Source organism: Macaca fascicularis, chromosome 1 (genome assembly GCF_037993035.2).
Source record: "Macaca fascicularis isolate 582-1 chromosome 1, T2T-MFA8v1.1".
In the NCBI taxonomy this organism is placed as follows: Eukaryota; Metazoa; Chordata; class Mammalia; order Primates; family Cercopithecidae; genus Macaca; species Macaca fascicularis.
In genome coordinates, this window is record NC_088375.1 from 208,961,744 (window position 1) to 208,987,996 (window position 26,253).

At 53.4% G+C, this 26,253-nt stretch overlaps 4 protein-coding genes across 6 annotated transcripts; 2 read left to right on the plus strand and 2 right to left on the minus strand.

Annotated features, from left to right (window-relative positions):
* The first annotated feature begins 5,430 nt into the window (after window positions 1–5,430).
* On the plus strand, window positions 5,431–6,170 carry ZNF593OS (ZNF593 opposite strand). Of its 2 annotated transcripts, XM_065527191.2 has the most exons (3): window positions 5,431–5,542; window positions 5,664–5,736; window positions 6,017–6,170. In XM_065527191.2, exons 2-3 carry the CDS (start codon window positions 5,692–5,694, stop codon window positions 6,161–6,163), a joined length of 192 nt encoding a protein of 63 aa, XP_065383263.1. In that variant the 5' UTR covers window positions 5,431–5,542; window positions 5,664–5,691; the 3' UTR covers window positions 6,164–6,170. The 2 variants fall into 2 exon arrangements, with proteins under 2 accessions (XP_065383263.1, XP_065383267.1); XM_065527195.2 differs by having other exon boundaries at window positions 5,521–5,736.
* A 322-nt stretch (window positions 6,171–6,492) lies between these two features.
* On the minus strand, window positions 6,493–7,461 carry ZNF593 (zinc finger protein 593). The gene is made up of 3 exons (XM_005544362.5): window positions 7,177–7,461; window positions 6,880–6,942; window positions 6,493–6,786 (listed from the first exon to the last, which is right to left on the minus strand). Exons 1-3 carry the CDS (start codon window positions 7,374–7,376, stop codon window positions 6,645–6,647), a joined length of 405 nt encoding a protein of 134 aa, XP_005544419.1. The 5' UTR covers window positions 7,377–7,461; the 3' UTR covers window positions 6,493–6,644.
* A 1,651-nt stretch (window positions 7,462–9,112) lies between these two features.
* On the plus strand, window positions 9,113–13,994 carry C1H1orf232 (chromosome 1 C1orf232 homolog). 2 transcript variants are annotated; one of them, XM_045377443.2, is made up of 4 exons: window positions 9,113–9,277; window positions 11,981–12,064; window positions 12,176–12,273; window positions 13,656–13,994. In XM_045377443.2, the coding sequence occupies exons 1-4, from the start codon at window positions 9,194–9,196 to the stop codon at window positions 13,933–13,935; spliced, it is 546 nt and encodes a 181-aa protein (XP_045233378.1). In that variant the 5' UTR covers window positions 9,113–9,193; the 3' UTR covers window positions 13,936–13,994. The 2 variants fall into 2 exon arrangements, with proteins under 2 accessions (XP_045233378.1, XP_073872099.1); XM_074015998.1 differs by lacking the exon at window positions 9,113–9,277 and adding an exon at window positions 10,374–10,510.
* Window positions 13,995–15,130: 1,136 nt separating this feature from the next.
* On the minus strand, window positions 15,131–18,982 carry FAM110D (family with sequence similarity 110 member D). Its single transcript, XM_005544363.5, has 2 exons — window positions 18,935–18,982; window positions 15,131–16,583 (listed from the first exon to the last, which is right to left on the minus strand). The coding sequence occupies exon 2, from the start codon at window positions 16,501–16,503 to the stop codon at window positions 15,688–15,690; it is 816 nt and encodes a 271-aa protein (XP_005544420.2). The 5' UTR covers window positions 16,504–16,583; window positions 18,935–18,982; the 3' UTR covers window positions 15,131–15,687.
* Window positions 18,983–26,253: the final 7,271 nt, after the last annotated feature.

The following is a 26,253-nucleotide window of genomic DNA, read 5'->3' on the forward strand; positions in this document are numbered from 1 at the left end:
TCACCCCAGCTAGGGGGCAGTGCCACTGGCCTCATATGGCTGGGTGGGACGCTGACCCTTGGGCTCCTCAAGAAAAAGCCACAAGAGGAGTGCTAAGCTCAGTAGCAAAGCACGGAGGCTAGGGTGCCAGGTCCCTGGGTGCCTAGGCCAGCTCTTGTTAACTGTGTGACCTGGGGCTGACCATAACTTCTGCGCCTCCGTTTCTGGGTCTGTAAAGGAGATATAATAGACCTTACTTCAAAGGGCAGGTGTGCACAGTATCTGAATAGCTTGAAAACATTTTAGAACTGGGGTGTTTAGCCTCCCTTTGATTTTGCAGTATGGACTCCGGCATCTGGTGAGGCTTGTGAACGCTTTCTCAGAATAGCTGCTTATAAAGGCATAAAACAGGCCGGGCGTGGTGGCTCACGCCTGTAATCCCAGGACTTGGGAGGCCGAGGCGGACGGATCAATTGAGGTCAGGAGTTCAAGACCAGCCTGGCCAACATGGTGAAACCCCATCTCTACTAAAAATACAAAAAATTAGCTGGGCATAGTGGGTGCCTATAATCCCAGCTACTCAGGAGGCTGAGGCAGGAGAATCGCTGGAACCCAGGAGGTGGAGGTTCCAGTGAGCCAAGATCATGCCACTGCACTCCAGCCTGGACAACAGAGCAAAACTCTATATTATAAATAAATGAATAAACAAATGCACAAAACAAAATTCTTAGGATTACAATGAGAATAATTATCAAAACTATATTTAAAAACAAATTTGGCCAGGCGCGGTGGCTCACGCCTGTAATCCTAGCACTTTGGGAGGCCAAGGCGGGTGGATCATGAGGTCAAGAGATGGAAACCAGCCTGCCCAACATGGTGAAACCCCATCTCTACTAAAAATACAACAATTAGCTGGGTGTGGTGGTGCACACCTGTAGTCACAGCTACTCAGGAGGCTGAGGCAGGAGAATCGCTTGAACCCAGGAGGCGGAGGTTGCAGTGAGCTGAGATTATGCCACTGCACTCCAGCCTGGTGACAGAGCGAGACTCCGTCTCACAAAAACACCCACAAAAAAAAAAAAAAATTTGGAGCTGGGGAGCGCTGGCACACAACTGTAGTTCTAGCTACTCAAGAGGTTGAGAGGTTGAAAGGTTGAGGTGGGGAGTATCACTCAAGCCCAGAGTTCAAAGCCACCTGGGCAACATAGCAGGACCCCATCTCAAAAAAATAAAACCAGAAATTTATGATATTATGGGTTTACTAACATTAACAAGACTGGCCAAAAGTTAAATTTTCCTTTTTTAATGACCTCAGTGTGTTGTCGACCAGCTTGAATAAGAACATTAAACTGTGCGGTGGTCTTTGACTCCCCTCCTCTTACATATTGATCAGCAAACAACTAAAGACAGGGAATGCAGAAGAGTGGAGAAGCTCTACTGAGAACAGGCAGATTCACCCTTTGGTCACTGAACCACTGCTAGGCCTGGAGGTGCCCAGTTAATGGCGGCTACATCACAGGAGCATCTGAAACAGAAGGTGCTCATGAACAATTTAGCGGTGGTTTAACAACCACTGTGAATTTGAAATCATTCGAGCATAAATATTTTGAGATACTTGCAATAACTACAATTTGACATGAAAATGTCTGTGATTTCTTTTTTTTGATGAGGAGTCTCGCTCTGTCGCCTAGGCTGGAGTGCAGTGGCACAATCTCGGCTCACTGCAAGCTCCGCCTCCCGGGTTCACGCCATTCTCCTGCCTCAGCCTCCCGACTAGCTGGGACTACAGGCGCCTGACACCACACCTGGCTAAGTTTTTTGTAATTTTAGTAGAGACAGGGTTTCACCGTGTTGGCCAGGATGGTCTCGATCTCCTGACCTCGTGATCCACCCGCCTCGGCCTCCCAAAGTGCTGGGATTACAGGCATGAGCCACCACACCCGGCCAAAATGTCTGTGATTTCTGTTGGTGACTAAGCCAAAGATACTACTACTTCAATCCATATACAAGGAAATCATAAATTTTGGTTAGAGGTTAGCAAAAATAAAAATATAATTTTTCCCATCCAAGTTTATGGATCCCCTGAATTCTGGACCCCAGAGTAAGAGCTTTCATCTTAGAAAAATATCTGACACATAGTAAATGTTCATTTTCATCATCATCATCTCAGGTCAGGGGACTACCAGGACTTTAGAATCAGATAAAATCAGCTGGGCGTGGTGGCTCAGGCCTGTAATCCCAGCACTTCGGGAGACTGATGTGGGTGGATCACCTGAGGTCAGGAGTTCGAGACCAGCCTGACCAACATGGAGAAACCCCATCTCTACTAAAAATACAAAATTAGCCAGGCGTGGTGGTACATGCCTGTAATCCCAGGTACTCGGGAGCTGAGGCAGGAGAATCCCTTGAACCCTGGAGGTAGAGGTAGCGGTGAGCCAAGATCGCATCATTGCACTCCAGCCTGGGCAACGAAAGTGAAACTCCATCTCAAAAAAAAGAAAAAAAAAGGCTGGGCGCGGTGGCTCACGCCTGTAATCCCAACACTTTGGGAGACCAAGGCGGGTGGATCATCTGAGGTCAGGAGTTCGAGACCAGCCTGGCCAACATGGCAAAACCCTGTCTCTACTAAAAATCCAAAAAATTAGCTGGGCATGGTGGAGGGTACCTATAATCCCAGCAACTCGGAATGCTGAGTCAGGAGAATTGCTTGAACCCGCAGGCAGAGGTTGCAGTGAGTCGAGATTGTGCCATTGTACTCCAACCTGGGCAACAAGAGCAAAATTGTCTCAAAAAAAAAAAAAAAAAAAAAATCAGATAAAATCAGTTCCACACTCAACTGCTATGTGACTCAGCCCAACTTCTACAGCTCTCTGAATCTGTTTCTTCCTCTCCAGAAGGGATAGATACCTAGGCCTTAGCACTGTGATGACATTAAGTACTTTGAAATCTGCATCATGGGGTAGATATGAGTTATTATTGCTTTAATTCTGTGGGGAGGAGCCAACTGTTGTCACCTACTTCAGAATTTCTGCAGCACCCCCAGTCGTCAAAGCCTGTCACGACCTTACCGGTAACCCAGAGACCCAAAGTCTGAATTTCGCCCATGGTTGGCCCATGTAGTGTATGTGTGTTGTCAACATTTAATAATGTCACATACAAATTGAGATTTTCAGCTTCTCTGAACTTGGTCAGCTCTGGTGATGGCATCCCACCTTCACACTTGGTATTAACAGCCTCTTTCATTTTGAGCCAGTTGGCCTCATATTTGCAAAATGCCTGTCTCCAGCTTTGTGTTTTGCCTCGGGTCTGTGTCCCTTGAACACTTTGTGCTGCATCCTCCTTTAACATTTTTGCCTCTTCATGCAGCAGCCTCCCTATGGCACTCTAGCGAAGTCCAGTAAATTCTAACAGAGCCTTTATCCCCGTGTTCGGTAGACAGATCTGGATTTCATCAAATATCTTTCCTGAGCTGCCACCAGAGGTGAGAACCAGCCCCTTTCCTCCTTGAACCACGGTACCTTTACTCTATGCTCCCAGCATCTGCCAGGGCTAGGCAGTTAGGGACACAGTAAGTGGCAACTTCTATTTATTTTTATTTATTCTTTTGAGATGGAGTTTTGCTCTTGTTGTCCTGGCTGGAGTGCAATGGCGTGATCTTGGCTCAGCGCAACCTCCACCTCCCAGGTTCAAGCTATTCTCCTGCCTCAGCCTCCCAAGTAGCTGGGATTACAGGCGTGCACCCCCACACCCGACTAATTTTGTATTTTTAGTAGAGATGGGGTTTCACCATGTTGGCCAGGCTGGTCTCAAACTCCTGACCTCAAGTGATCCACTTGCCTCGGCCTCTCAAAGTGCTGGGATTACAGGCATAAACCACCATGCCCGCCCGGCAGCTTCTATTTTAAAGGGCTTTGTTTTGTTTTTTGAGAGTCTTGCTCTGCTGCCCAGGCTGGAGTACAGTGGCGCAGTCTTGGCTCACTGCAACCTCTCCCTCCCAGGTTCAAGTGATTCTCGTACCTCAATCTCCCGAGTAGCTGGGATTACAGGTGTGCGCCACCACACCCAGTTAATTTTTGTATTTTTAGTAGAGACAGGGTTTTGCCACGTTGGCCAGGCTGGTCTCAAACTCCTGACCTCAAGTAATCCACCTACCTCGGCCTCCCACGCTTGGCTCCCTGGGATTACAGGCGTGAGCCACCATGCCCGGCCTATTTTAAAAAGCTTTATGAATATAAAGTTCTACATATTTGCTGTATACATTTCAAAGGTAATAGGTTAAGTGAAAGCAGGATGTGCCCTTTCCCCAGTGTGTCTCTATCATGTTCCCCAGTGGGGGCCACTGCTAAATTTGGGATATTCTTCTGTTTTCTATATCTGCAGATAGTCTACATACTATTCTGCAAACTGTACTTTTTCTTTTCTTTTCTTTTATTGGAGACAGGGTCTGGCCATCACCCAGGTTGGAGTGCAATGGTGTGACCTCGGCTCATTGCAGCCTCCACCTCCTGGGCTCAAGTGATCCTCCTACCTCAGCCTCCTGAGTAGCTGGGACTACAGGCATGCACCACCATGCCTGGCTAAATTATTATTTTTTTTTTTGGTAGAGATGAGGTTTCACCTTTGCCCAGACTGGTCTCGAACTCCTGGACTCAAGCAATCTGCCTGCCTCAGCCTCCTAAAGTGCTGCCCAACCATACTTTTTCATTTAAGAGATAATGGATACCAAATGAAATACAAGTTACGTGCTTAGAACAATGACTACTATTTTTAACGTGTCATGGGCAGCTTTCTTAATTGGTATCTGCAGATATGCTTTTATCACTGTTTCAAGCTGAGGGCAGGGAAGTCCCTGCAGAAACTTTGTCTTGAAGAAACGGGTTAAATTGGCTGGGCGCAGTGGCTCATGCCTCTAACCCCAGCACTTTGGAAGGCCGAGGCGGGTGGATCATGAGGTCAGGAGTTCAAGACCAGCCTGACCAATATGGTGAAACCCCGTCTCTACTACAAATACAAAAATTAACCGGGTGCAGTGGCAGGTGCCTGTAATCTCAGCTACTCGGGAGGCTGAGGCAGGAGATTCGCTTGAATCTGGGTGGCAGAGGTTGCAGTGAGCTGAGATCATGCCACTGCACTCAGGCCTGGGTGACAGAGTGAGAATCTGTCTTTGAAAAAAAAAGAAAGAAAGAAATAGGTTAAATGTGCCATCCCTCAAGGTAGGGGTGGTTGATTTCACAGAAATCAAATCGAAAAGGCACCCTCCCCTTCCTTCCATAATGCTGGCATCCAATCATCTGAAGTAGGGATGGGGCTCGGACCAGGGGCTGAGGGAGGCCCGCCCAGTACCTGGTCCACGCCTGGGACTCCTGAGCCCTGCCAGCCAAGGCCTCTTCTGCCTACCCAGACCCGCCTCCTTGGACAGTGGGGGAGGTGCCGCTCAAGCCTGATGCTGATCTCTTTTGACAGCTGCTCCTAAGGCTGGCAGGATGGTAGGCAGTGGGGGAAGGGACCAGATTTAAAGGTCCAGTTGCTCCGCCCCCTGCCAGACCTTGGCAGGCAGGCGCGGGTGAGCATCCTCTGAGGGCTTGGGTCTTGCGTATGTAGAAGGTCAGAGACCCCTCTACCCTAGTTTCCACTTCTTGGTATCATAAAGACCACTGGTCTTCATGTCCGCGCCCACCCTATAGGCCGCCAGGGAGACCAGTGCCGCCCACCATGCGATTTCGACGCCTGACCCCTGGTTACTTCCGGGTGCTACAGGTAAGTACCCCGATCAATGGTTTCTGGCACGACTGACCCCTTCTTCCCCCTACCATAGCTGGGTTGACACCCCCAACAGCCAGGCTGTCACGTTCCCTGCCGCCTGAGCAGGCAGGCCCAGATGGGCAGTGAGGCGAAAGGGATTGGGGTGGAATCTCCCTGGGGCAGTACCAGCGTCCATGTCTCCTTCCCCTAGCTACACCTACTCAGCCCCTTCCCACTCCCCACCTTCCTGGCAGTCTCAACTGACCCCTGAGGCACACCCTCTGTGCACCTCCAGATGCAGGTAGCTGGTGAGCTGAAGGCAGAGCCCCGCAGTCTGCTGGTGGGAGTTGTGGCTACAGTGCTAGCTGTCCTCGGGCTGGGTGGCTCCTGCTATGCCGTCTGGAAGATGGTGGGGCAGCGGCGGGTGCCACGGGCCCCATAATGAAGAAGAGAGACTCTCACCTGGACGCTGGGGGTAGGTGACTCGGGAGGGGGCTGCAATCTCAGAAGCCTTCTTTTCTGGGGATCAGTCTCTGTCGGAAGCAGGACAGAGTAATCTGATCCCACTCCCGCCACCCCACACTGCATCAGGCCTCCATCTGGGTGCTCCAGTTCAGATGCTAGGACCTCAGAGGGAAGGCAGGGATGTGGGCTCCAAAGATAGACCAAGATTGACACCCTAGGCCTGGTGCACAGAAAGGACTAGACAAGCCCTTCCAGGGCAGGAGTTTGAGACAGCGACCTGGAAGTTAGAGTTGGAGGCAAGCTCTCTTTGTCCAGTTCCTTTATTGGGGGCAGGGCACCCAGAAGAGGCCCTCCGTTCCCCAAACCCAGAGCCAAAAGGGGTTGGCACGCTCCCTCCCAGCCTAGTCCTTGCGTCACTGTCCATGGGCAACTCCTCTGCCCTGCATCTTCAGGCCATGTCAGGTAGAGGTGTCCATCTCAGGGACCTCAGTGGACACTTCTGTGGGCACTGCTAGCCGCCTGGGGGGCACATAGGATCCCATACCCGCTGCCCTCTCCGCCTCTTCCTGACTGTAGGGCTCGACGCTCAGCTGCTTCAGCCTGGGAGAAAGAAAAACAGGAGTTGGGAGCTGACAGGTGAAAGCCCTATCTGCTGAGCACCCATCCATCAATCCTCTCCTTACTCCTTCATACCTTTTCTTGTGGTCTTTGGATCGGAAGTGGGTCTTCAGATTGGCGGAATCGATGAAGTACCTCCTGTAGGGATGGAAGTGAGAAGGAGAGTGAGGAGGTGATAGTCTCCCAAGTACACCTATCTCCATAGCCCTAGCTTGTCCCTGACGCCAGGATCCGGGTCTGAGAAACGGGAGGCGGGCGGACCCACGGGTCCCAAGAGAGAAGGCTCTGCACGGCCTGGGGCTTGAACTTCACATCTCCCGGCCGGTACCGCGGACCCTCCTCCGCCCCAGGCCGGGCTCGTCCGGGACTCACGCGCAGGCCAGACAGCGGTGCAGGCCGCCCCCTGGCAGGTCGGGGTCGGGCTCGGCGTCTGGGTCGGGCTGGGGCCGTGCGGGTCCCAGAGGCCGCAGCTCGCGGTGAATTTCATCCAGGTCCGGCCGCCGCCGCTTCGCCTTCATCTGCCGGGCTAGAGAGTGCGCTCGGTGCGCGCCTGTCCGGCGGGAGCGACCCATGGCCAGAAACAGCCCGGCCGACCAAGGGGCCAGGAGCAGGGCAGTGAGCACACGTGTGAGCGCTTCCGGGCGGATCAGCGACGTCAGGCCACGCAGGGGGGCGAGGCAGGCTCTGCCGGACCGCCTCTGATGACGTCACTCTCGGCCAGCGGCTCGAGCGCCGCCAGGCGGCCGTCGACGTCAGTGACCGAGCTCGGGACGGGTCTCCAAAATTGTGACCACTGAAGGGCATGGCCACGCGGGCCCTAGCTGGGGAAGCGCGGGGTGGTGCGTGCGCCTAAGGGTTTCGGGGCCGTCTTGCTGCCCTGCTCTCCCTGGCCTGGCCCAACCAGTATCAGTGCCAACCTCTGCCCCTGTCGTCCCTTCCTGTTTCCCAGACCTTGGACTCCGCGGTGGGGGTGGGATGCTGCATCGCTGGAAAGCACTGATAAATGTCTGTGTCATGAATAAATTAGCAAATGACTGAGAGTGAATAAGCTTGGAATCCCAGCCCCACAGGGCTTCCCGAGATATCTCCAGTCCCTGGAAAACCCGTCACTTTTCCCGGCTCCCATTATTCCCTTGAATCTCCATCCTCTCTGCCCCCAGCCAAATCCATGAAGGGTGTTCCTCCCCAGAGATTGCAGTCCTCAGGCATCCAGATTCCAGAGGGCTCAGTTCCTCTCACAAGTACTTATAGAAGGACTTCTCCATCTTTGCCTCCTTTCTCTAAGCCCTGGGCTCCCAGAGGTGGGCTGGCAGCAAAGGCCTAGGTATTGCATGCTCAGAGTGGGCAGAAGCCTAGAGGGCCTTTCCCCATTCACAGGATCCTGGTGCCTCCCAGGCTGGCCAGAGCCAACTCAGCTGGAAGGGGCCAGAGGAGCTTAGCAATAATTCAGGGGCTCCAGCTCTTTGGAATCTGTTGCCAGGAAACAAGGAGACAGGCACGTGTATCCCCGGGGAGAGGAATCAGTTTCCAGCCCAGACAAAGGAGTGAAATGTAAGCCCAAGGTGCCCACTGGGGGCCTGGGGACCTTCCTGCTCCAGTTCATTGAGGCTGAGTAGGGACAAGGGGTGGAGCCCTGCTGAGGACACAACTGGTATGACTACAGTCACAGGGGCTCCAGTGTGGGTCCCAGACCTCAGGATTTTGTGAATGGAAGAAGATTTTCCTGGAGCCATGCTAAGAGATGAACAACCTCAAGTACTCCTAGGCCCAAGAAGAAAGCCTCTCTAGGGCCAGGCGCGGTGGCTCAAGCCTGTAATCCCAGCACTTTGGGAGGAGGACGGGCGGATCACGAGGTCAGGAGATCGAGACCATCCTGGCTAACACTGTGAAACCCCGTCTCCACTAAAAAATACAAAAAACTAGCCGGGCGAGGTGGCGGGCGCCTGTAGTCCCAGCTACTTGGGAGGCTGAGGCAGGAGAATGGCGTAAACCCGGGAGGCGGAGCTTGCAGTGAGCTGAGATCCGGCCACTGCACTCCAGCCTGGGCGACAGAGCGAGACTTCGTCTCAAAAAAAAAAAAAAAAAAAAAAAAAAAAAAAAAGAAAGCCTCTCTAGAGACAGATGTCTTCGTTATTCTTGGCCAATATGGGTCAAGACAAGGAGCTAAGGTGGCGGAAGCCTGTTCCATCCTCCACCCCCCTGACTCCTTTGGATCAGGTTCACCTCCTGGGCACTGTGCCAGCTGGGGAGGCTGGTACATCTTTAATGAAGTCACTGGATCCCCCAGACAGGCTCTTGGCCTCACCAAGTTCCTAGGGCCAGACTCACTGGTATCCACTGAGCCACCACCTTCCTGTGCTAGGGTGCCAGACCCCTTCCCCCTGCAGCCATGAACCAGGCCTTCTGGAAAACCTACAAGTCCAAAGTGCTACAGACACTGAGTGGGGAATCTGAGGAAGACCTGGCAGAGGAGGTGGGTACCATCCATGCATGCTGGGTGGAGCATATGCAGAGGGGCAGCAGGAATGAGCAGTATGAAGTGGGGCACAGGATAGGCTTGGAGGTGGGGGGGCCACGTTCGTGCAGACAGCACATTCAGGAATGGTAAAGAGCATGGTGCAGCATCAGAAAGCCAGGACATTCAAGAAAACTGAGGAAGAAGAAAAGACTTAGGGACTATGGAAGGAGTGGCCACTGTCTCCAAAGATCTCGAGGCTGCCACATGGAAGAGATTCTTCTAGGACCAGTGGGCAGTAGGCACATGGGCACACTTAGCTGGACACAACTTTCTAATGGGAGCAGTAGGCACATGGGCACACTTAGCTGGACACAACTTTCTAATGGGAGCAGAATTAGGAGTGATGTAGTGAGCCTCCTGTTACTAGAGGTAGGGGGAGTGGCGCCTATACTAGAAAGGTCACTGTAGCAGCATCAGATCAAAGCCATACTTAGACCATGTGTTGTTCTGACATTAAAAAAAAAAAAAAAAAACAAAAAACAAAAAAACAGGCTGGGCTAGGCATGGTGGCTCATGCCTGTAATCCTAGCACTTTGGGGGGCCAAGGCGGGTGAACTGCCTGAGCTCAGGAGTTCAAGACCAGCCTGGGCAACACAGTGAAACCTAGTCTCTACTAAAATACAAAAAAAAAGTAGCCAGACATGGCAGCGTGTGCCTGTAATCCCAGCTACTTGGGAGGCTGAGGCAGGAGAATTGCTTGAGCCTGGGAGGCGGAGGTTGCAATGAGCGGAGATTGTACCATTGCACTCCAGCCTGGGTGATGGGGCAAGACTCTGCCTCAAAAAAAAAAAAAAAACAAAAAACAGGCTGGGTGTGGCTCCCGCCTGTAATACTAGCACTTTGGGAGGTCACAGAGGGTGGATCACCTGAGGTCAGGAGTTGGAGAGCAGCCTGGCTAACATGACGAAACCCTGCCTCTACTAAAAATACAAAAATTAGCCAGGCATGGTGGCGGGCACCTGTAATCCTGTCTACTCAGGGGCTGAAGCAGGAGGATCACTTGAGCCCAAGATTTTGAGACCAGCCTGGGTGACATAGGGTGAAACCCTATCTCAACAAAAAAATACAAAAATTAGACAGGCACGGCGGCACCACACCTGTAGTCCCAGCTACTCAGGAGGCTGAGGTGGGTGGATCGCTTGAGCCCAGGGAGGTCAAGGCTCCACCGCACTACAGCCTGTGTGACAGGTGAGGCTTTGTCTCAAAACAACAATGACAACAGCAAAGTTTCTGAAACCAGGGACAGTCTTATGTCTGGAGGCTGTGATAAGTGGCAGTCACACAATCACAAGAAGTGTGGCAGAGGCAGGAATTGGTTGGGAGGGGCGGAGAATGGTTTGAATGCTTGAATGTCTGGAGAGGTTGGTGTCTAAGGCTGGGCTTGTGCAGAAATGTCGGTGGGTAACTGGTGTGATCAGTGTCTGTGTGGAATCCCCAGTGAAGGTGTATGTGTAGGTGTGAACATTTTGGGCAGCAGTCTATGCCTGTATGCCTCTGTGTAGACATTTGTAGGTGTTATGTTTGTATGGTGTACGTGTTTTGGTATCTGTTTTTGGGTGAAGAGGTTTTGTGTGTTGCGGATGGGCCTCCGTGCAGCTTTCTGTGGTTGTGTAAGTGCACAGGTGTGAACGGCATAACTGTGTGTGTCCTTGTATAGGTACCTCATTAACACATACGTCTATGTGCAGATGAAGAGCTGTAGCCATGTGGGGCACACTCACGTACAGGTGTGTGTCTACATCAGAGTGCATGCCCATGTCCACATGCTTTTGAGTGTATATGGATGTGTCTGTGGTGGGCAGGTATGTGTGCTCAAGGGTGTCTGCAGCTCGGGCCAGTGGCTCACACCTATAATCCCAGCACTTTGGGAGGCCGAGATGGGCAGATCACTTGAGGCCAGGAGTTCGAGACCAGCCTGGCCAACATGGCAAAACCCCATCTCTATTAAAAATACAAAAAGTTGGCCGGGCGCGGTGGCTCAAGCCTGTAATCCCAGCACTTTGGGAGGCCGAGGCGGGCGGATCACGAGGTCAGGAGATCGAGACCATCCTGGCTGACACGGTGAAACCCCGTCTCTACTAAAAAATACAAAAAACTAGCCGGGCGAGGTGGCAGGCGCCTGTAGTCCCAGCTACTGGGGAGGCTGAGGCAGGAGAATTGCGTGAACCCGGGAGGCGGAGCCTGCAGTGAGCTGAGATCCGGCCACTGCACTCCAGCCTGGGCGGCAGAGCGAGACTCCGTCTCAAAAAAAAAAAAAAAAAAAAAAAAAAAACAAAAAGTAGCAGGGTGGTGGCAGGTGCCTGTAATCCCAGATACTCAGGAGGCTGAGGCAGGAGAATCACTTGAACCCGGAAGGCAGAGGTTGCAGTGAGCTGAGATCGTGCCACTGCACCCCACAGCACTCTGGCCTAGGCAACAGAGCAAGACTCTGACACACACACACACACACACACGAGGAAAAAGGTTGTCTGCAGGGATTTACTCTGTAGGTATATCTGTATGCATTCCCATGTGCCCTTGTGAATCTGTGGAGTGTGTGTGTGTTTAGTTCTGTGGTATTTGGGGTGCCTGGTCTGTGTGTACTAGGCTAGCAGTGGAGGAGGGAGATCCCACTCCTCTGGGGCCTCTCTCATGCAGTGTGGGGGTCTTGTGTCCCAGAGGGAGAACCCAGGATTAGTGGAGTCTGAGACAGCAGAACCAACCGAGGAGACCTTCAATCCCATGTCACAGCTGGCCCGCCGGGTGAGTCTTCTCCCTTCTTCCACCCCAACCCTGGGCAGCCTGGCAGAGGCTTCTGTGGAGTCCTGGGAGGTTATGCTGGGCCCCTTCCCTGACTCCCAACCCCTTTCCCAGGTTCAGGGGGTCGGGGTGAAAGGCTGGCTGACAATGTCATCTCTGTTTAACAAAGAAGATGAAGATAAGCTGCTACCATCAGAGCCTTGCGCTGACCAGTATGTGTGTGTGTGTTTGTGGTGGTTCTGGAAGGGGCCTGAGGTCCCCCTTCTGCCTGGTCCTTTCCTTCTGGTTTGTTTGTCTTTCTAACCACTGAGGGCTGGGGAGGGGCAGTCCCAGGCTGTTTGTTTCTCTCAGCAGGAAACAGGCCAAATCAGCGTATCTGGGAGATTAGGGTAAATCTCTGGAGGAATTGACCAGCTGTTGGGATTGAGGTGCTAGAAGGTATTTTATGGGCTCTCTGGACCCATCCGCTTGGGAGGGGCCATCTCTCTAAAATCCAAGAATGGAGAATACCTTTAGGTGTTTGCAACAGGTGATCCAGCTCCAAGGTTCCCAAGTATTGTCTAAACCCTCACCCTCCAAGGAAGCATGTCACAAACATATTCCTGGACCCTCCTTCAGAGACTCCGAGTTCGCCTGTGTGGCGAAGAGTCTTGGAGATCTAGCCATGTTTTCAGCAAGCCCCACCAGGGCCCCGCAGCATGCTGCTTTGGGAATCACTGTCTTAGAAGGTCTTTGATGCTGAAGATTAGAGGGTGGGACCTGGGACCTCAGTCTCCCTCCTGGCTCCATCTCTGGCACATTTTCCATTTCTGCCTTTTCTCCATCCTGGTCACATCCCCCTCTCACCACTGAACCTATTCTTTTCTCCTAGGGTCCCCATGACCCAGCAGCCTCTCCCGCGCCCAGGTTTCCATTCTTTCCCCCCACCCTCACCTCCCGTTCCTTAAGAAACTTCCTGGACTCGAGGCTTCCACTTCAAGCTTCATCACCTCTCTGTGACTGCCCTTCCCCCCAACATCTTCCCACCTCTCTTGAGTCCCCTGCTCTCCCCTAAGGCTCTGACCTAGGCCCTCCTGTTGCTCCACCTTTCTCCCGTGCCCCCAGTCCCCCTTTCCCTTAATGTCAGGACCTGCTCCCTCTCCGGGCTCTGTCTCTTTTCCCCAGGGCTTCCCTCAGGTGGGATCTGAACAGCCCCTCCCACTCCCACCTGCTCTCCCAGGGATCCTTCCAGCTTCCCAGACCTGCACATGCCTCCAGCGTCCCTCCTCAGCCACGCCTAAACCCCTGACCTCATTCTCTCCCCAGGGATCCTGATCCCCGTTGCCTCCCTCTACACCCCTCGCCTAATCCCCTGACCCTGTCCCACCCCAGTCCCCTTTCCCAGGGCCTCTGAGCCCTCCCCTTGCCTCCAGGCCCTGACCCGCCTCCATGTCCCGGTCCCCCACTGGTCACCTGACCCCGCTCCTCACCACTGCCCCTGACTCCGCCCGGGTTCCCCCGGCCCCACTAAACTTGTCCCTCGGCCCAGCCTCCTCTCCGATGTTCCTCCCCGGGACCGCTCGACCGCTTCCCTGACCGCGGCCCTCTCCCGCAGCCCTCTGGCGGCGCGACCCCCCTCGCAGGCGGCGGCGGCGGAGGCGCGCGGTCCGGGCTTCTGGGACGCGTTTGCCAGCAGGTGGCAGCAGCAGCAGGCGGCGGCGGCGTCCATGCTGCGTGGCACCGAGCCCACTCTGGAGCCGGACCCCGAACCCGCGGACGAGGCCGCCGAGCGCCCCGAGTCGCAGGAGGCCGAGCCGGTGGCCGGCTTCAAGTGGGGCTTCCTCACTCACAAACTGGCCGAGATGAGGGTGAAGGCCGCGCCCAAGGGCGACTAGCGGGCTGGCCGAACCCGGCGCCCGCTGCTCCCACCCCTGATAAAAACCCTGGTCCGACAGTCTGTGTGACCGCGTGCTTTTGTCCAGACATCCAGAAAGACTGCTTTTGCGGGGGGCGACCTCCGGCGGGGTCCAACTGGAGCTCACCAAACATACAAGGCGAAAATGACCAGAGTCAGCCCGTATATCAGGATGGGTTTTTTATTTAAGGTACAACTTTCCAGGAAGTTGGGGAGCTCCAGAGGACTGCGTCCATCGCCCTCTCCAGCCTCATTTAATTCAACAAACTGCCTGTGGCTCTACTATGCACGCCGTCCCAGTACTAGGAAAAGCTCAAAGATTAACTAGAGAACCCAGACTACCAGCGGGTCCCACAAAAGGTGACAAATTGAGGCCCAAAAACAGGGCTGCACTTGGGAGCTCAGAGCAGGTGAGGCTGACTGGGGCATTCAGGAAGGCTTCCTGGAGGAGAATATATGTTATCTCCGAGAAGGAAGAGTAGAGAGAAAAGGAATGGCAACCCAGTCTGAGGAAGGAGGCGCATGAAGGAAGAAAGCTGGGAGGTGGGAACCTGTGATGAAAATAGGCGATCTTGTGTGTCCTTGCAGAAAAGGGAGGCAGTGGCAGGAGCCTGCGAGCTGGCAGAAAAGGTTCCCTTCTTTTCTTTTTTTATTTTTACTTATTTTTATTTTTTGAGACGGAGTCTCCCCCTGTCGCCCAGGCTGGAGTGCAATGGCTCCATCTCGGCTCACTGCAACCTCTGCCTCCGGGTTCAAGCGATTCTCCTGCCTCAGCCTCCGGAGTAGCTGGGATTACAGGCACACACTCCACGCTCAGCTAATTTTTGTATTTTTAGTAGAGACGGGGGTTTCACCATGTTGGCCGGGCTGGTCTCCAACTCCTGACCTCGTGAACCGCCCTCCTCGGCCTTCCAAAGTGCTGGGATTACAGGCGTGAGCCACCGCGCCCCGCCCGGTTCCCTTCTTCTCGTGTCCGAAAGGTTGGATCCTCCACATCTCAGCCCTTTATACCCAGTGACCACAACCGGGGCAGCAAAACTCCGGGAATGGGGGCCTTTTAGGAACTGGTGAAGCCCAGATTTCTGGAGCAGACGCCCCCTCGGACTCCCAAAGCGCGTTATTCCCAGCTCTAGTTTGGATCGACCTGGAGGCCAGTGGAGATCACAACCGTGTTAGTACTCATTCGGTAGAAGTCACAGCAGTTACCGTTTATTGAGCACTTTCTATATGCTGGATACTTTGCCATGCGCATTACAACTATTTTGAAATACTTGTATCCCCTACTCCTCCCTCCTTAATAACCGAGGGGTGCCGCTGCATCCAGGGAGGTCAAGTGCTTGCCCAGGGTCACACAGTCAGCCGGGAGCACACACTTCAAAACCCACGCGCTTAACCACGAAAACCCGTTTGCCTCCTTCCTCAGCTCCCCATTTAAATAACGTTTTAACTTTATTCAGCAGGTTTGCTCATCTCCCACCCCAATCGTGACTCCCCAGACCTGGCCTCCACAAGGACCACGAGGCCTCTCCCTCCGCCTTCGCCGCGGGCGCAGGGAAGGGCCTTCGGCAACAACTTGTCCCACTTCCCCAAGGTTCAGACGCGAAACTGAGTTCCAGAGGGAAGGGCTTACGCAAAGGCACCCAGCGCGCCAGAAGCAGGGTATTCCTGTCCGTACCCGGGGCCAGCCCCGCGCTTGGCACTCCTTGGGAAGCCGGCTCCGGAGCCGCGGCGGTCACACCTCGGACTCGCGCGGCGGTCCGCGGGCGCGCTGGCAGCCGTACAGCCACTGGATGACGCGCGCATTGCGCTCCACCACCGACACCGGAGGGCGCCCGTCCCGCCCCGAGGCGGCTGCCTCCGAGCCGCCGCCGCCGCCCGCGCCGTCCGGGCTGTCCACGCCCCTGTCGCTGGATGTCCAGTCGCTGGCGTCCCCGGAGCCGGGCGGCGGCGAAGTTCCGGCCTGCGGGCTAGCGTCGGCCCCCCAGCTCTGCGGGGAGAAGCGCTCTGCACCCAGCACCTCCACCAGCGCGCGCTCTAGGCCGCAGTAGTTGAAGAAGCGCTCCTTCTCCGACAGGGGCAGTGAGCACGTGGGACACAGCGCCCGCTTTCCCGCCGCTTCCGGGGCATCCTGGGGCGCGGCCCAACCTCCTGAAGACGCAGGTCGCTCTGTGGAGGCCGGGCTGCTCGGGGCAGCGTCCCGCGGGGCACCCAGAAAGAGGCGCCGCACCAGCCCCTGGCCCTTGGCGTTCTCTTTGTTCACCGAAGCCTTGCAGTCCCGCTTCTGGCGGTAGAAGATGAGCGAGTCAGGCCTCGGCAGCCGCCTGCCACTTCCCCGGCGGGCCGGCCTGGGCGTCCTGGGCGATGCAGGGGGCCCCAGCTCGTTGCAGGGGTGCGGCGTGAGCGGCCCAGGACTCCCACGCAGGGCTGGCTCCTGTCGCCTAGCTATCACCTGGTGCGTCTTGACATACTTGGCTTTGTCGGCTTCCAACCTCTCCACAGCGCTGGGGGTCCGTCCTCTGGACGGGGTGGAGGGAGGGGCCAGGAGCATCTTAGCAGAGCTGTTCAGGACAGTGCCCCATAAGTAGCCAGCCAGGGGGCCAAGAGCAATTGACTTGGGCTCTCACAGACCTGCAGGGAGAGAGGAAGGTCAGGGGAAGGGTAGGAAATGCCCTGGTCCTCCCCTGCCGGCATTCCTCAGTATGGGATCAGTCAGCCACCCTCTCCCATCCAGGTTAGCCGGTGCCACGTTCAGGGAGCAGAGGCTCAGGCCATCCCCTTTCCCTGTCCTTCAGAGACACTGAGCGGGGTCTCTCTGGCCACTCAGAAACATATGCCCCTTTGAAGGTGCCCCAATCTGGCCACAGGGCCATGCGAGCAGGCCTCAGCAAGCAGGACACTTGGAAAAGGAAACCCGGCCCAATTCCCGAAAGTGGCTTCAACCGGAAAAAATACCTCTTCCCAACCCAGCAGCTTTGAGCCCAAGACAAGGAGGCTCCCAGCCACAGGCTGGCTCCAGCAGGGCCCACCCTTCCCGCCCCCAAACACCGAGGTCAGGGATATAACCACAGGGTAGGAATCTCCAGTAATTGCAGCCAACTGCCCTGCCCAGGCCCAGCAAGGCCATCAGGGCAGGAGAGGGAGGTGGTCCCCAGGCCCTATCAGCTACTGCCAGCTACTCTGCCCCTGCCAAGGCGATCGCAGAATGCCAAACTGTAAACATCACCTTGTTTAACCTTTGCATTTCCATTTCATGAGGAGGAAATTGGCCTGGAGAGGAGGGGGGATTGCTCAGGTCCTATTGAGAGTTAGGAGTCAGGACTGGAACCCAGGTTTCTTGCCTTGCAGTTCAGATTGGATCTCTCATTTGCCTATTACAACTTCCTACTGAGGCGGGGCACGATGGCTCACGCCTGTAATCCCAGCACTTTGGGAGGCCGAGTTGGGTGGATCACCTTAGGTGAGGAGTTCCAGACCAGCCTAGCCAACATGGTGAAACCCCGTCTCTACTGAAAATACAAAAATTAGCCAGGCGTGGCGGCGCGCACCTGTAATCCCAGCTACTTGGGAAGCTGAGGCAGGAAAATCACTTGAACCTGGGAGGTGGAGGTTGCAGTGAGCCAAGATCGCACGCCACTGCACTCCAGCCTGGGCGACAGAGCGAGACTCTATCTCAAAAAAAAAAAAAAGAAAAGAAAAAGAAAAAAAAACGCACTGATATTTTGCATGTATTCCTGCTGCTATAAAACCAAGCAATTTCCGTTAGAAATGGGCCCCCTGCCTCACCAAAAAGTTCCTTCCACTAATTCTTCCTAATAACCTGCACTCCCACTCCCAGAAATTTGCCCTCAGGGTCCTTGTCCCCTTTTTATCCTAAGACCTCATGACCCTTTTCCACCTCCTTTCGGCTGGGGCAAGGGGCGAGGAGGGGTTGTAAATCAAGAGCTGACAGTTCTCTTGGCAGTAACAGAATGGGCCACCCACATGGCCCTGCACACCCGACCCCACCCCTATCTCCCCCTACTCCCCCTGAGTCCTGAAGGCTGAGGGACCTTGGATCTGGGGACAACAAAGGAACAGAATTTTTTTTTTTTTTTTTTTTTTGAGACGGAGTCATGCTCTGTCGCCCAGGCTGGAGTGCAGTGGCCGGATCTCACCTCACTGCAAGCTCCGCCTCCCGGGTTCACGCCATTCTCCTGCCTCAGCCTCCCAAGTAGCTGGGACTACAGGCGCCCGCCACTTCGCCCGGCTAGTTTTTTGTATTTTTTTAGTAGAGACGGGGTTTCACCGTGTTAGCCAGGATGGTCTCGATCTCCTGACCTCATGATCCGCCCGTCTCGGCCTCCCAAAGTGCTGGGATTACAGGCTTGAGCCACCGCGCCCGGCCAAAGGAACAGAATTAACTAGGGAAGTGGGGAAGGGGTCTGTGAGAGGCCTTGGGACAGGGACCCTGCCAGGCCCAGCCCACCCCTTCACCCAGCACCTAGTGTGTAGTCAGTCTGCCCATGGGTAGTTGAGGCCTGGGAACCAAGGGGAGTCTGGCAGTGTCTCCCTCCCTGTCTCCCAGGGAGTCTCCTGGGCAGTGGGTTGGATTCCAAAGTCCCAGGAAGGCACTGCTTGTCTGACCCCATGGGTGCCCTCTGTCCTCTCCTCTTCTCCCCATCCCTGAGCAGGGAGACTATAAAAAGTCCCTAATCACAAGGACCAAAATAGTCTGTCATCCACAGCCTCTTCCCTGCCTTCCGGGCTAGCCTGGAGGCTGGACCTCAGACATCCCGCCCTAGAAGCCTGGCAGGCAGTCTCGGGCCCTCCATTCCTTTGCCTGCCTTCTCCCTGTCCTGAAGCTTGTGCTCCCAACTCTGCCCAAGGCTTCTGCTCTGGGAATGGGCCATCTTTCAGGCTCACTAGTTTGGTACCAGTCTCCCTGCCCTCAGGCCCCTGGGTTCCTTCCTACCAGAGCCCTGGGCTCAGGGTACACTCACCTCTGCATGGGAGGCCTAATTGCAGGGGTCCTTGGGCAGGTCCAGACTGAGGGCAGGAGTGGACAGCAGGGACTAGAAGTAACTTTGGTGGCAGCCAAACCTCACTCTCCACAGGAAAAGCAGAGAGTCTCCAACCCCCGCCCCCCAAATTAACCCTCGCCTTCCTGAGGCAGATCCTGGCCTCCATTAACTCTTTCCTGATCACAGTCTCTGCGCTGAGGAGACCTGTGAACCAAGTCCAGCTCCCTTTATTTTACAGATGATCAAACAGTCCCTGCCGGGTTAGGTGATTGGCTGTGGAAGCACCCTGAGCTTGGGCAGAGCCAGGACTCCAAACAAGGCCTCCTGATCCCTAGGCTTCCTCCAAAGGCCTGGGGTGGGGGCTCCGTATGTGGGGTCAGCCCCCTCCCTGGTCTGTGGCAGATGCTCTGACAGTCTGAATGGGAAGGCAGAACAGGGTTCTAGTCAACTTGCTTTTTTCCCTCTGTAGCAGGCTGAGACCTGTCCTGGTCTGGGTGCTGGGTGGTGTCAAGCCTGCTTTCCCTAGGGGTGAGGCCAGGAATCTGCAGCCTAAGGGTAGGGGCATTGGTGCTGTAGATGTGCAGGTGAGCCTGTGGCGGCAAGTCTTGGCATGAAGGTGACCCTGGAGCCCACTGGAGCTGCCTCTGCCCAAAGTCCTCTTATGGCAGATGGGATTACCTGGGGAGACAGTGATGAGGGGCTGATTCCAGGGCCAAGCTCAGGTCCTTCGGCCTGCTTCCTTCTCTGCCTACACTTGGAGCCACTTAGAGCTTCTTCCATCAGAGTTTCTTCTCTGACACATTATGTCTCAAGGTGAAACCCTGCCTCATAGGAGAGTTCCTCCCCTTTCCCCAGCAGGCAAACTAAACTCTCCAGCCCAGACAAAGACCAGTGCCCAGGCCAAAGGATCCTTGCCCCTCTTGGCTGGCCACCTTCCCCAAGTCCCTCCTCCTCCTTTCTAGCCCTCTTTCATGTTTGCAAAGCACATTCCCATCTGTGCTCTCTGATCTCCTTTGACGGCCCCCCAACAAGAACCCTAGACAGGGGTCCAGCAGGGATGACCCCCCTACTTAATGAGTAAGGAAACAGGAGCTGAGAAGGGAGAGAGATGCCCAAAGCCCAGCTCCAAATCCACGCTTGGAACTGTACCCTCTGCCTGTCAAGTCAGTGATGGGTCTGAAAACCCAAGGCCCATCTCCTGATAAGAGGTTTTTATTGCCTAAAGGGGGGATTTTGTTTTGGGGATTTTGTTGGTGATAGTTCCATATTGTGTTGTTATAGCACTTTTCAAAATGCTATCAGCTACATTGTCATAACCCCTTGACAATCTTTGGGGGAGGTTTTATTATTTTTCACACTTATGACTGAAGAGACTGAGGCTCAGAGAGGAGAAATGACTTATTCAAGCTCACTGAATTAGGAATAATAGCTAGAGTCTCGCTCTGACACCCAGGCTGGAGTGCAGTGGCGTGATCTTGGCTCACTGCAACCTCCGCCTTCCGGGTTCAAGCGATTCTCCTGCCTCAGCCTCCCGAGTAGCTGAGATTACAGGCGAATGCCACCAGGCCCGGCTACTTTTGTGTTTTTAGTAGAGACGGGGTTTCACCATGTTGGTCAGGCTGGTCTTGAACTTCTGACCTTGCGATCCACCTGCCTTGGCCTCCCAAAGTGCTGGGAGTACAGGTGTGAGCCACCGCGCCCGGCCAATAGCTAACTTTTATTGAGAGATTAATATATGTTAGGGGCCGTTCTAAGTACTTCACATAAGGATTAACATATTTAATCCTCAAAACAACCCAATGAAATGGCACTTTCGGGCCGGGCACAGTGGCTCACACTTGTAATTCCAGCACTTTGGGAGGCAGAGGCGGGCCGGTCACTTGAGGTCAGGAGCTAGAGACCAGCCTGGCCAATATGGCAAAACCATGTCTCTACTAAAAACACAAAAATCAGTGGTGCACTCCTGTAGTCTCAGCTACTTGGGAGGCTGAGGCAGGAGAATCACTTGAACCCAGGAGGCAGGTTGCAGTAAGCCAAGATCACACCACTGCACTCCAGCCTGGGTGACAAGGCTGCAAAAATGAAAAAAAAAAAAAGTCACTTTCATTCTCCTAACTTTCTAGATGAAGGCTGGGGGTGCCAGCTTGTCTCTGAGATCTGGTCAGGAAGGGGTTAAGCATGGGAGGTGGGTAGGGCCCAGCTGGGATGCTGTCAATGGCAGGAAACCTGGCCCGCCGCCTGGGGGGAGGATGGGGCTGTTGTGTCTGACTCTGCAACCCCCATCCCTTTGGTCTTAAAGGAGCATCCAGGTTGGGTGGTAGGACCGGTAGGGGCCCCTTCACAGGTCCCTTCTAGGGATCGAGAACAGATGCTAGACCACAGAAAGAGGGGAGTCGGGGTGCAATGCAGGTGTGACCCTGGGGCAGCTCTGTTCTGACAGGGGCGACTCGGTCCTCCACGCCAGAGCCCTCAATTGGAAGTGCCCCCACCTCTGCTCGGGAGGGTTTGGTCAGGAAGGGGAGACAGCCCCAGCTCTGGGAGCCCCCAGTGAGACAGAAGTGGCACATCTCTGCCCTCAGGGATCTCTGTTTGGGGGCTAGGGGAGGGCTAAGCAGCCGTGCTTTCAGGAGCTCCCAGTGTGAGGGCAACAGACCCCTGCCCTGATGCCAATGGACAGAATCCTGGGAGACAGGCACAGACCCTCTACCCCACGGGCAGAGCAGGGTCAGGGAGGAGAGGTCGAATTGGATCGGCTTTCTGGGTGAGGGGGCCCTGAAAAAGTCAGCAGAGGAGAGGGGAGACGGGGGCGGATGAGAAGATGAGGTGGGCTGCATCTGTCTGGCCTCGGCTCCCAGCCACCCTCGTCGGGAACCGGACCGTCCCTGTTTCTGGTTGTGGGTCCCCAGGGACTGCCTTAAAGTGGCTCTTTCCAGCCCTAGAGCCAGGACCTCAGGCAAGGGGGAAGCGAGTCTGCGGGGGGTGTTTCCTTCCTACTTCCGACCTCATTCCCAGATCACCTTGAGGATGGAGATCGGGAATGGGCCTGAGTCAGAAAGTCTCCTTCCAGGAGAGGGTGGTGGGAGGACGGGGAGCAGCTCTGGTCAGTGTCGGGAATAACCAGCCAGGTCAGGGAGGCCTTCAGGTCCAGTCTCACATCCCACGTCCACATTGTCACTTAGGAAATGTGTGTCACCCCCCTCACTAGCTGGCTACAGCCCCCTCCACACCTCAGTCCTGCCTTTGATTCCAGCCCTAGTCTACCTCTCGCTGGCTGTGTGGTCTTGAGCAAGAACTTAACCTCGCTGAGTTTCCTTCTGTGTCAGGCGGGAATGGTGAGAACCAGCTCCCGTGCGGCTTGGAGATGCAGGGAAGTGGGGCCTGCAACTGCAAGGTACAAGTTAGATGAATCTGACTTCAGTTTTTGCCCATCACCAACGCCTTCCTGCACCTCTGGCCTACATCTCTTTTCCTAATCCCACAGTCTTGCTCACAGCGGCCAGCAGCTAATCACTGGGAACACCTGCACTGTGCCATGGGCTCCGCAGATGGATCTGATGTGGTTTCACTCTCAGGTGGTGGCAGAGGCAGGAAGCTTCACCATGATTGGTGAGAGACCAGTGCTGCTGCAACCAAGATGAACACAGCAGAGGGGGTGGTGATCTCTTCTGCCCAGGGTGGCGTGGGAAACTTCAAAGAGGAGGGGTATCTGAGCCCTACTGGGAAGGGATTTTTGACTGGGTTAGGAGTGGGGGAGAAGGAGAGAATGTTGGGCCGAGAGCACTGCAGGCGCCAGGTCTCAGTGACGGTAAGAGGCCAGGGAAGGGTCGCAGAGAGTGAGAAAGCGAGGAGAGCGAGAGAAGGTGGGAGGGCGTAGGAGAGAAGAGGGGATGCAGAGAAGGGATGGGGTTTGTGAGTAGATGGGTAGGCGCAGACTGAGAGAAGGTGCGCAAGGGGACTTAGAGAAAAGATGGGAGCTCAGGGAAGGGAAGGGCTCAGGGAAGGGACTGGGGTTTCTTGAAAGGAGAGCTAGGGAGAGGGTAGGGGCATCTGCCAGGCCCCAAGGCCACAGGAGAAGCCCCCCACAGAGATTAGAGCAGCCGTCCTCTAATTCAGGGCTTTCCGTTTGGGAAAGAATCTCAGCCACAACAATAGCCTGGCCCCAGTGCCTGGGCTCCCTCTGAGGGGTGTGGCCTCTGGGCAGAGCCAGGCCCCACACTCACCACCCATGCATGACTCACGGAGGAGGGAGCAGGGGGAGAATGGGAAGGAAGATGCCATTAACCTTTTTTTTCTCTTTTCTTTTCTTTTTCTTTCTTTCTTTTTTTTTTAGGCCAGGTCTTGCTCTGTTGCCCAAACTGGAGTGCAGTAGTGTGATCACGGCTCACTGCAGCCTCGACCTCCCAGGCTTGAGTGATCCTCTTGTCTTAGACTCCGAAGTAACTGGGACCACAGGTGTGCAACATCACATACAAATAATTTTTGTATTTTTTGTAGAGATGGGGTTTCGCCATGTTGGCCAGGCTGGTCTCGAACTCCTGGTCTCAAGTGATACTCCCACCTCGGCCTTCCAAAGTGCTGGGATTAAAGGCATAAGCCACTGAGCCCAGCCTAAGCATTTTTTTTTTTCCTGAGTAATTATATGTTGCTAGTGAACAAAGTGAATAAGATAAGATTTCTGCTCTCACGGAGTCTCCAGCATAGTGTCAGAATAACAAAACCAACTGCATTTACTGTTCCCTATATACTAGGCACTATGCCAATGCTTCACACTCAGTGCCCCACTGACTTCTTCCAGAATCCTATGTGAAATGGTGGGTGTTATTACTAGCTCACTTTTATAGATGAGGAAACAGAGGCACAGAGAGGTAGAATAACTCACCCACAGTCACACAGCTTGCAGATGGTAGAGCTGGGGCTTTAACCTTGGGGGACAGCTGTCCGCCCCATGTGGCTTAAGCAGGGCTAGAGCAAATCTGTTCTCACTGCCTGCTGGCCTCCCTGCCTTGCTTGCTCTGTCTTCTGGACCGAGGCAAGGATGGGCATGAACACAGTCCCAACTGCCATGCTCGTCATCTCCACCTCAGCCACCACCTCTCCACCTCCACCATCTCACCTTCCACATACATGTCTTCATCACAGTTCCTTTAGATTGGGTACAAGGAACAAAAAACACCTCATCTAGACTAAGTAAAATAGGGGAACACATGGAAAAGAAACAGGGTTTCTCACGGAATGAGTTGGCAAGAAATCTATCCTCCTCCTACCCTGACAATATATATCTTCATAATGACAACATTGAAAAATATGACCAGGTGCGGGGGCTCACACCTGTAATCACAGCCCTTTGGGAGGTGGAGGAGGGAGGATCCCTTGAGCCCAGGAGTTCGAGACCAGCCTGCCAACATAGGGAGACCCATCTCTACAAATAATAATAAAACATATTAGCCAGGCATAGTGGTGTGCACACCTGTAGTCCCAGCTACTTGGGAAGCTGAAGTGGGAGGATCACCTGAGCCTGGCAGATCAAGCCTGCAGTGAGCTATGATCACGCCACTGCACTCTAGCCTGGGTGACAGAGCAAGACCCTAACTCAAAGAAAAAAACAACTATTTTTAAGTTTTTTGAAACAGAGAGAGTTGACAAAATGTCAAAGGTGACTGGATTTAATTAGTATTGAACACACATGGGTGTTCTGTTAAAGGGCATAGTGTTGAATGAGTAAGAAAACAAAGATGCGTATAAGATATAAATTGTATCTTTATCCTGTAAAATTTATTTTCTTGTCTTGATTGCAGCAAAATTAATAATTGTGTTGCTGTAATCAAGTCTCACAGAATTTGTATTCTACTGACAGTAATGCCTAATTAGACAACCTCTCCTATATCTGTGTTGGGGTGTTTTTTTTTTTTTTTTTTCTTTTTTAGTTTCAGTTTACAGAAACATTGCTCTGCTGAGATATTCGCAACTAGCAATCAAAATAAAGGGTGGGCGCAGTGGCTCACACCTGTAATTCCAGCACTTTGGGAGGCTGAGGCAGGTGGATCACTTGAGTTTGAGACCAGCATGGCCAACATGGCGAAATCCTATCTCTACTAAAAATACAAAAATTAGTCGGACGTGGTGACACACACCTATAGTCCCAGCTACTCCTGAGACTGAGGCAGGAGAATTGCTTGAACCCGGGAGGTGGGGGTTGCAGTGAGCTGAGATCACACCACTGCACTCCAGCCTGGGTGACAGAGTGAGACTCTGTCTCAAAAAAAAAAAAAAAAAAAAAGAAAGAAAATTATTAAAGTAATATTTAAATTTAGAGAGGAACTATGTATGTTACATAACAGGTTTAAACATTGAAATGGAGTACATATGATAAATGATGGTGAACATAGGACACATTACAAGATATGTCAATGTTATCATATACACGCCTATCTCTTACATCATAATTTTCACATCTCATAAAGCAAACCTAGATTCATGAATTAATAGTAAGGAATTGGCACCATGCTTCATTCATATTATTCCTAGCCTTCATTTACAAATTTACGAGTAAAATGAATTGTTTCATATTGCAGAATGTTCCTCAGCCATTCTATGCTTCTTTTGAAAATGCAGTAGTCCTCCCTTATCTGAGAGGGATATATTTCAAGACCCCCAAGGGATCCCTGCATCCACAGTTATTACCAAACCCTATATATACTATGTTTTTTCCTATTCATACATACCTATGATGAAGTTTAATTTATAAATTAGGCACAGTAAGATATTAATAACAAAAACCCATAATGAAATATAACAAAACAATATACTGTAATAAAAGTTATGTGAGGCCGTACACAGTGGCTCATGCCTGTAATCCCAGCACTCTGGGAGGCTGAGGTAGGCAGATCCGTGAGGCCAGGAGTTCGAGACCAGCCTGGCCAACATAGTGAAACGCCGTCTCTACTAAAAATACAAAAATTAGCCGAGCCTGGTGGCACGCATCTGTAGTCCCAACTACTCAGGAGGCTGAGGCAGGAGAATAGCTTGAACCTGGGAGGCTGAAGTTGCAGTGAGCCGAGATCATACCACTGCACTCTAGCCTGGGCAACAGAGCAAGGCTCTGTCTCTGAAAAAAAAAAAAAAAAAGGAGTTATGTGAATGTGGTCTCTCTCCCATTCTCAAAATATCTTATTGTATTATGCTTCTTGTGATGGAGAAGGGATGGAGAGGGATGGCATGTGATTTTATCATAGTACTCAGACCATCAAGCAACTTAAAACTTATGAATTGTTTATTTCTGGAATTTTCCATTTAATATC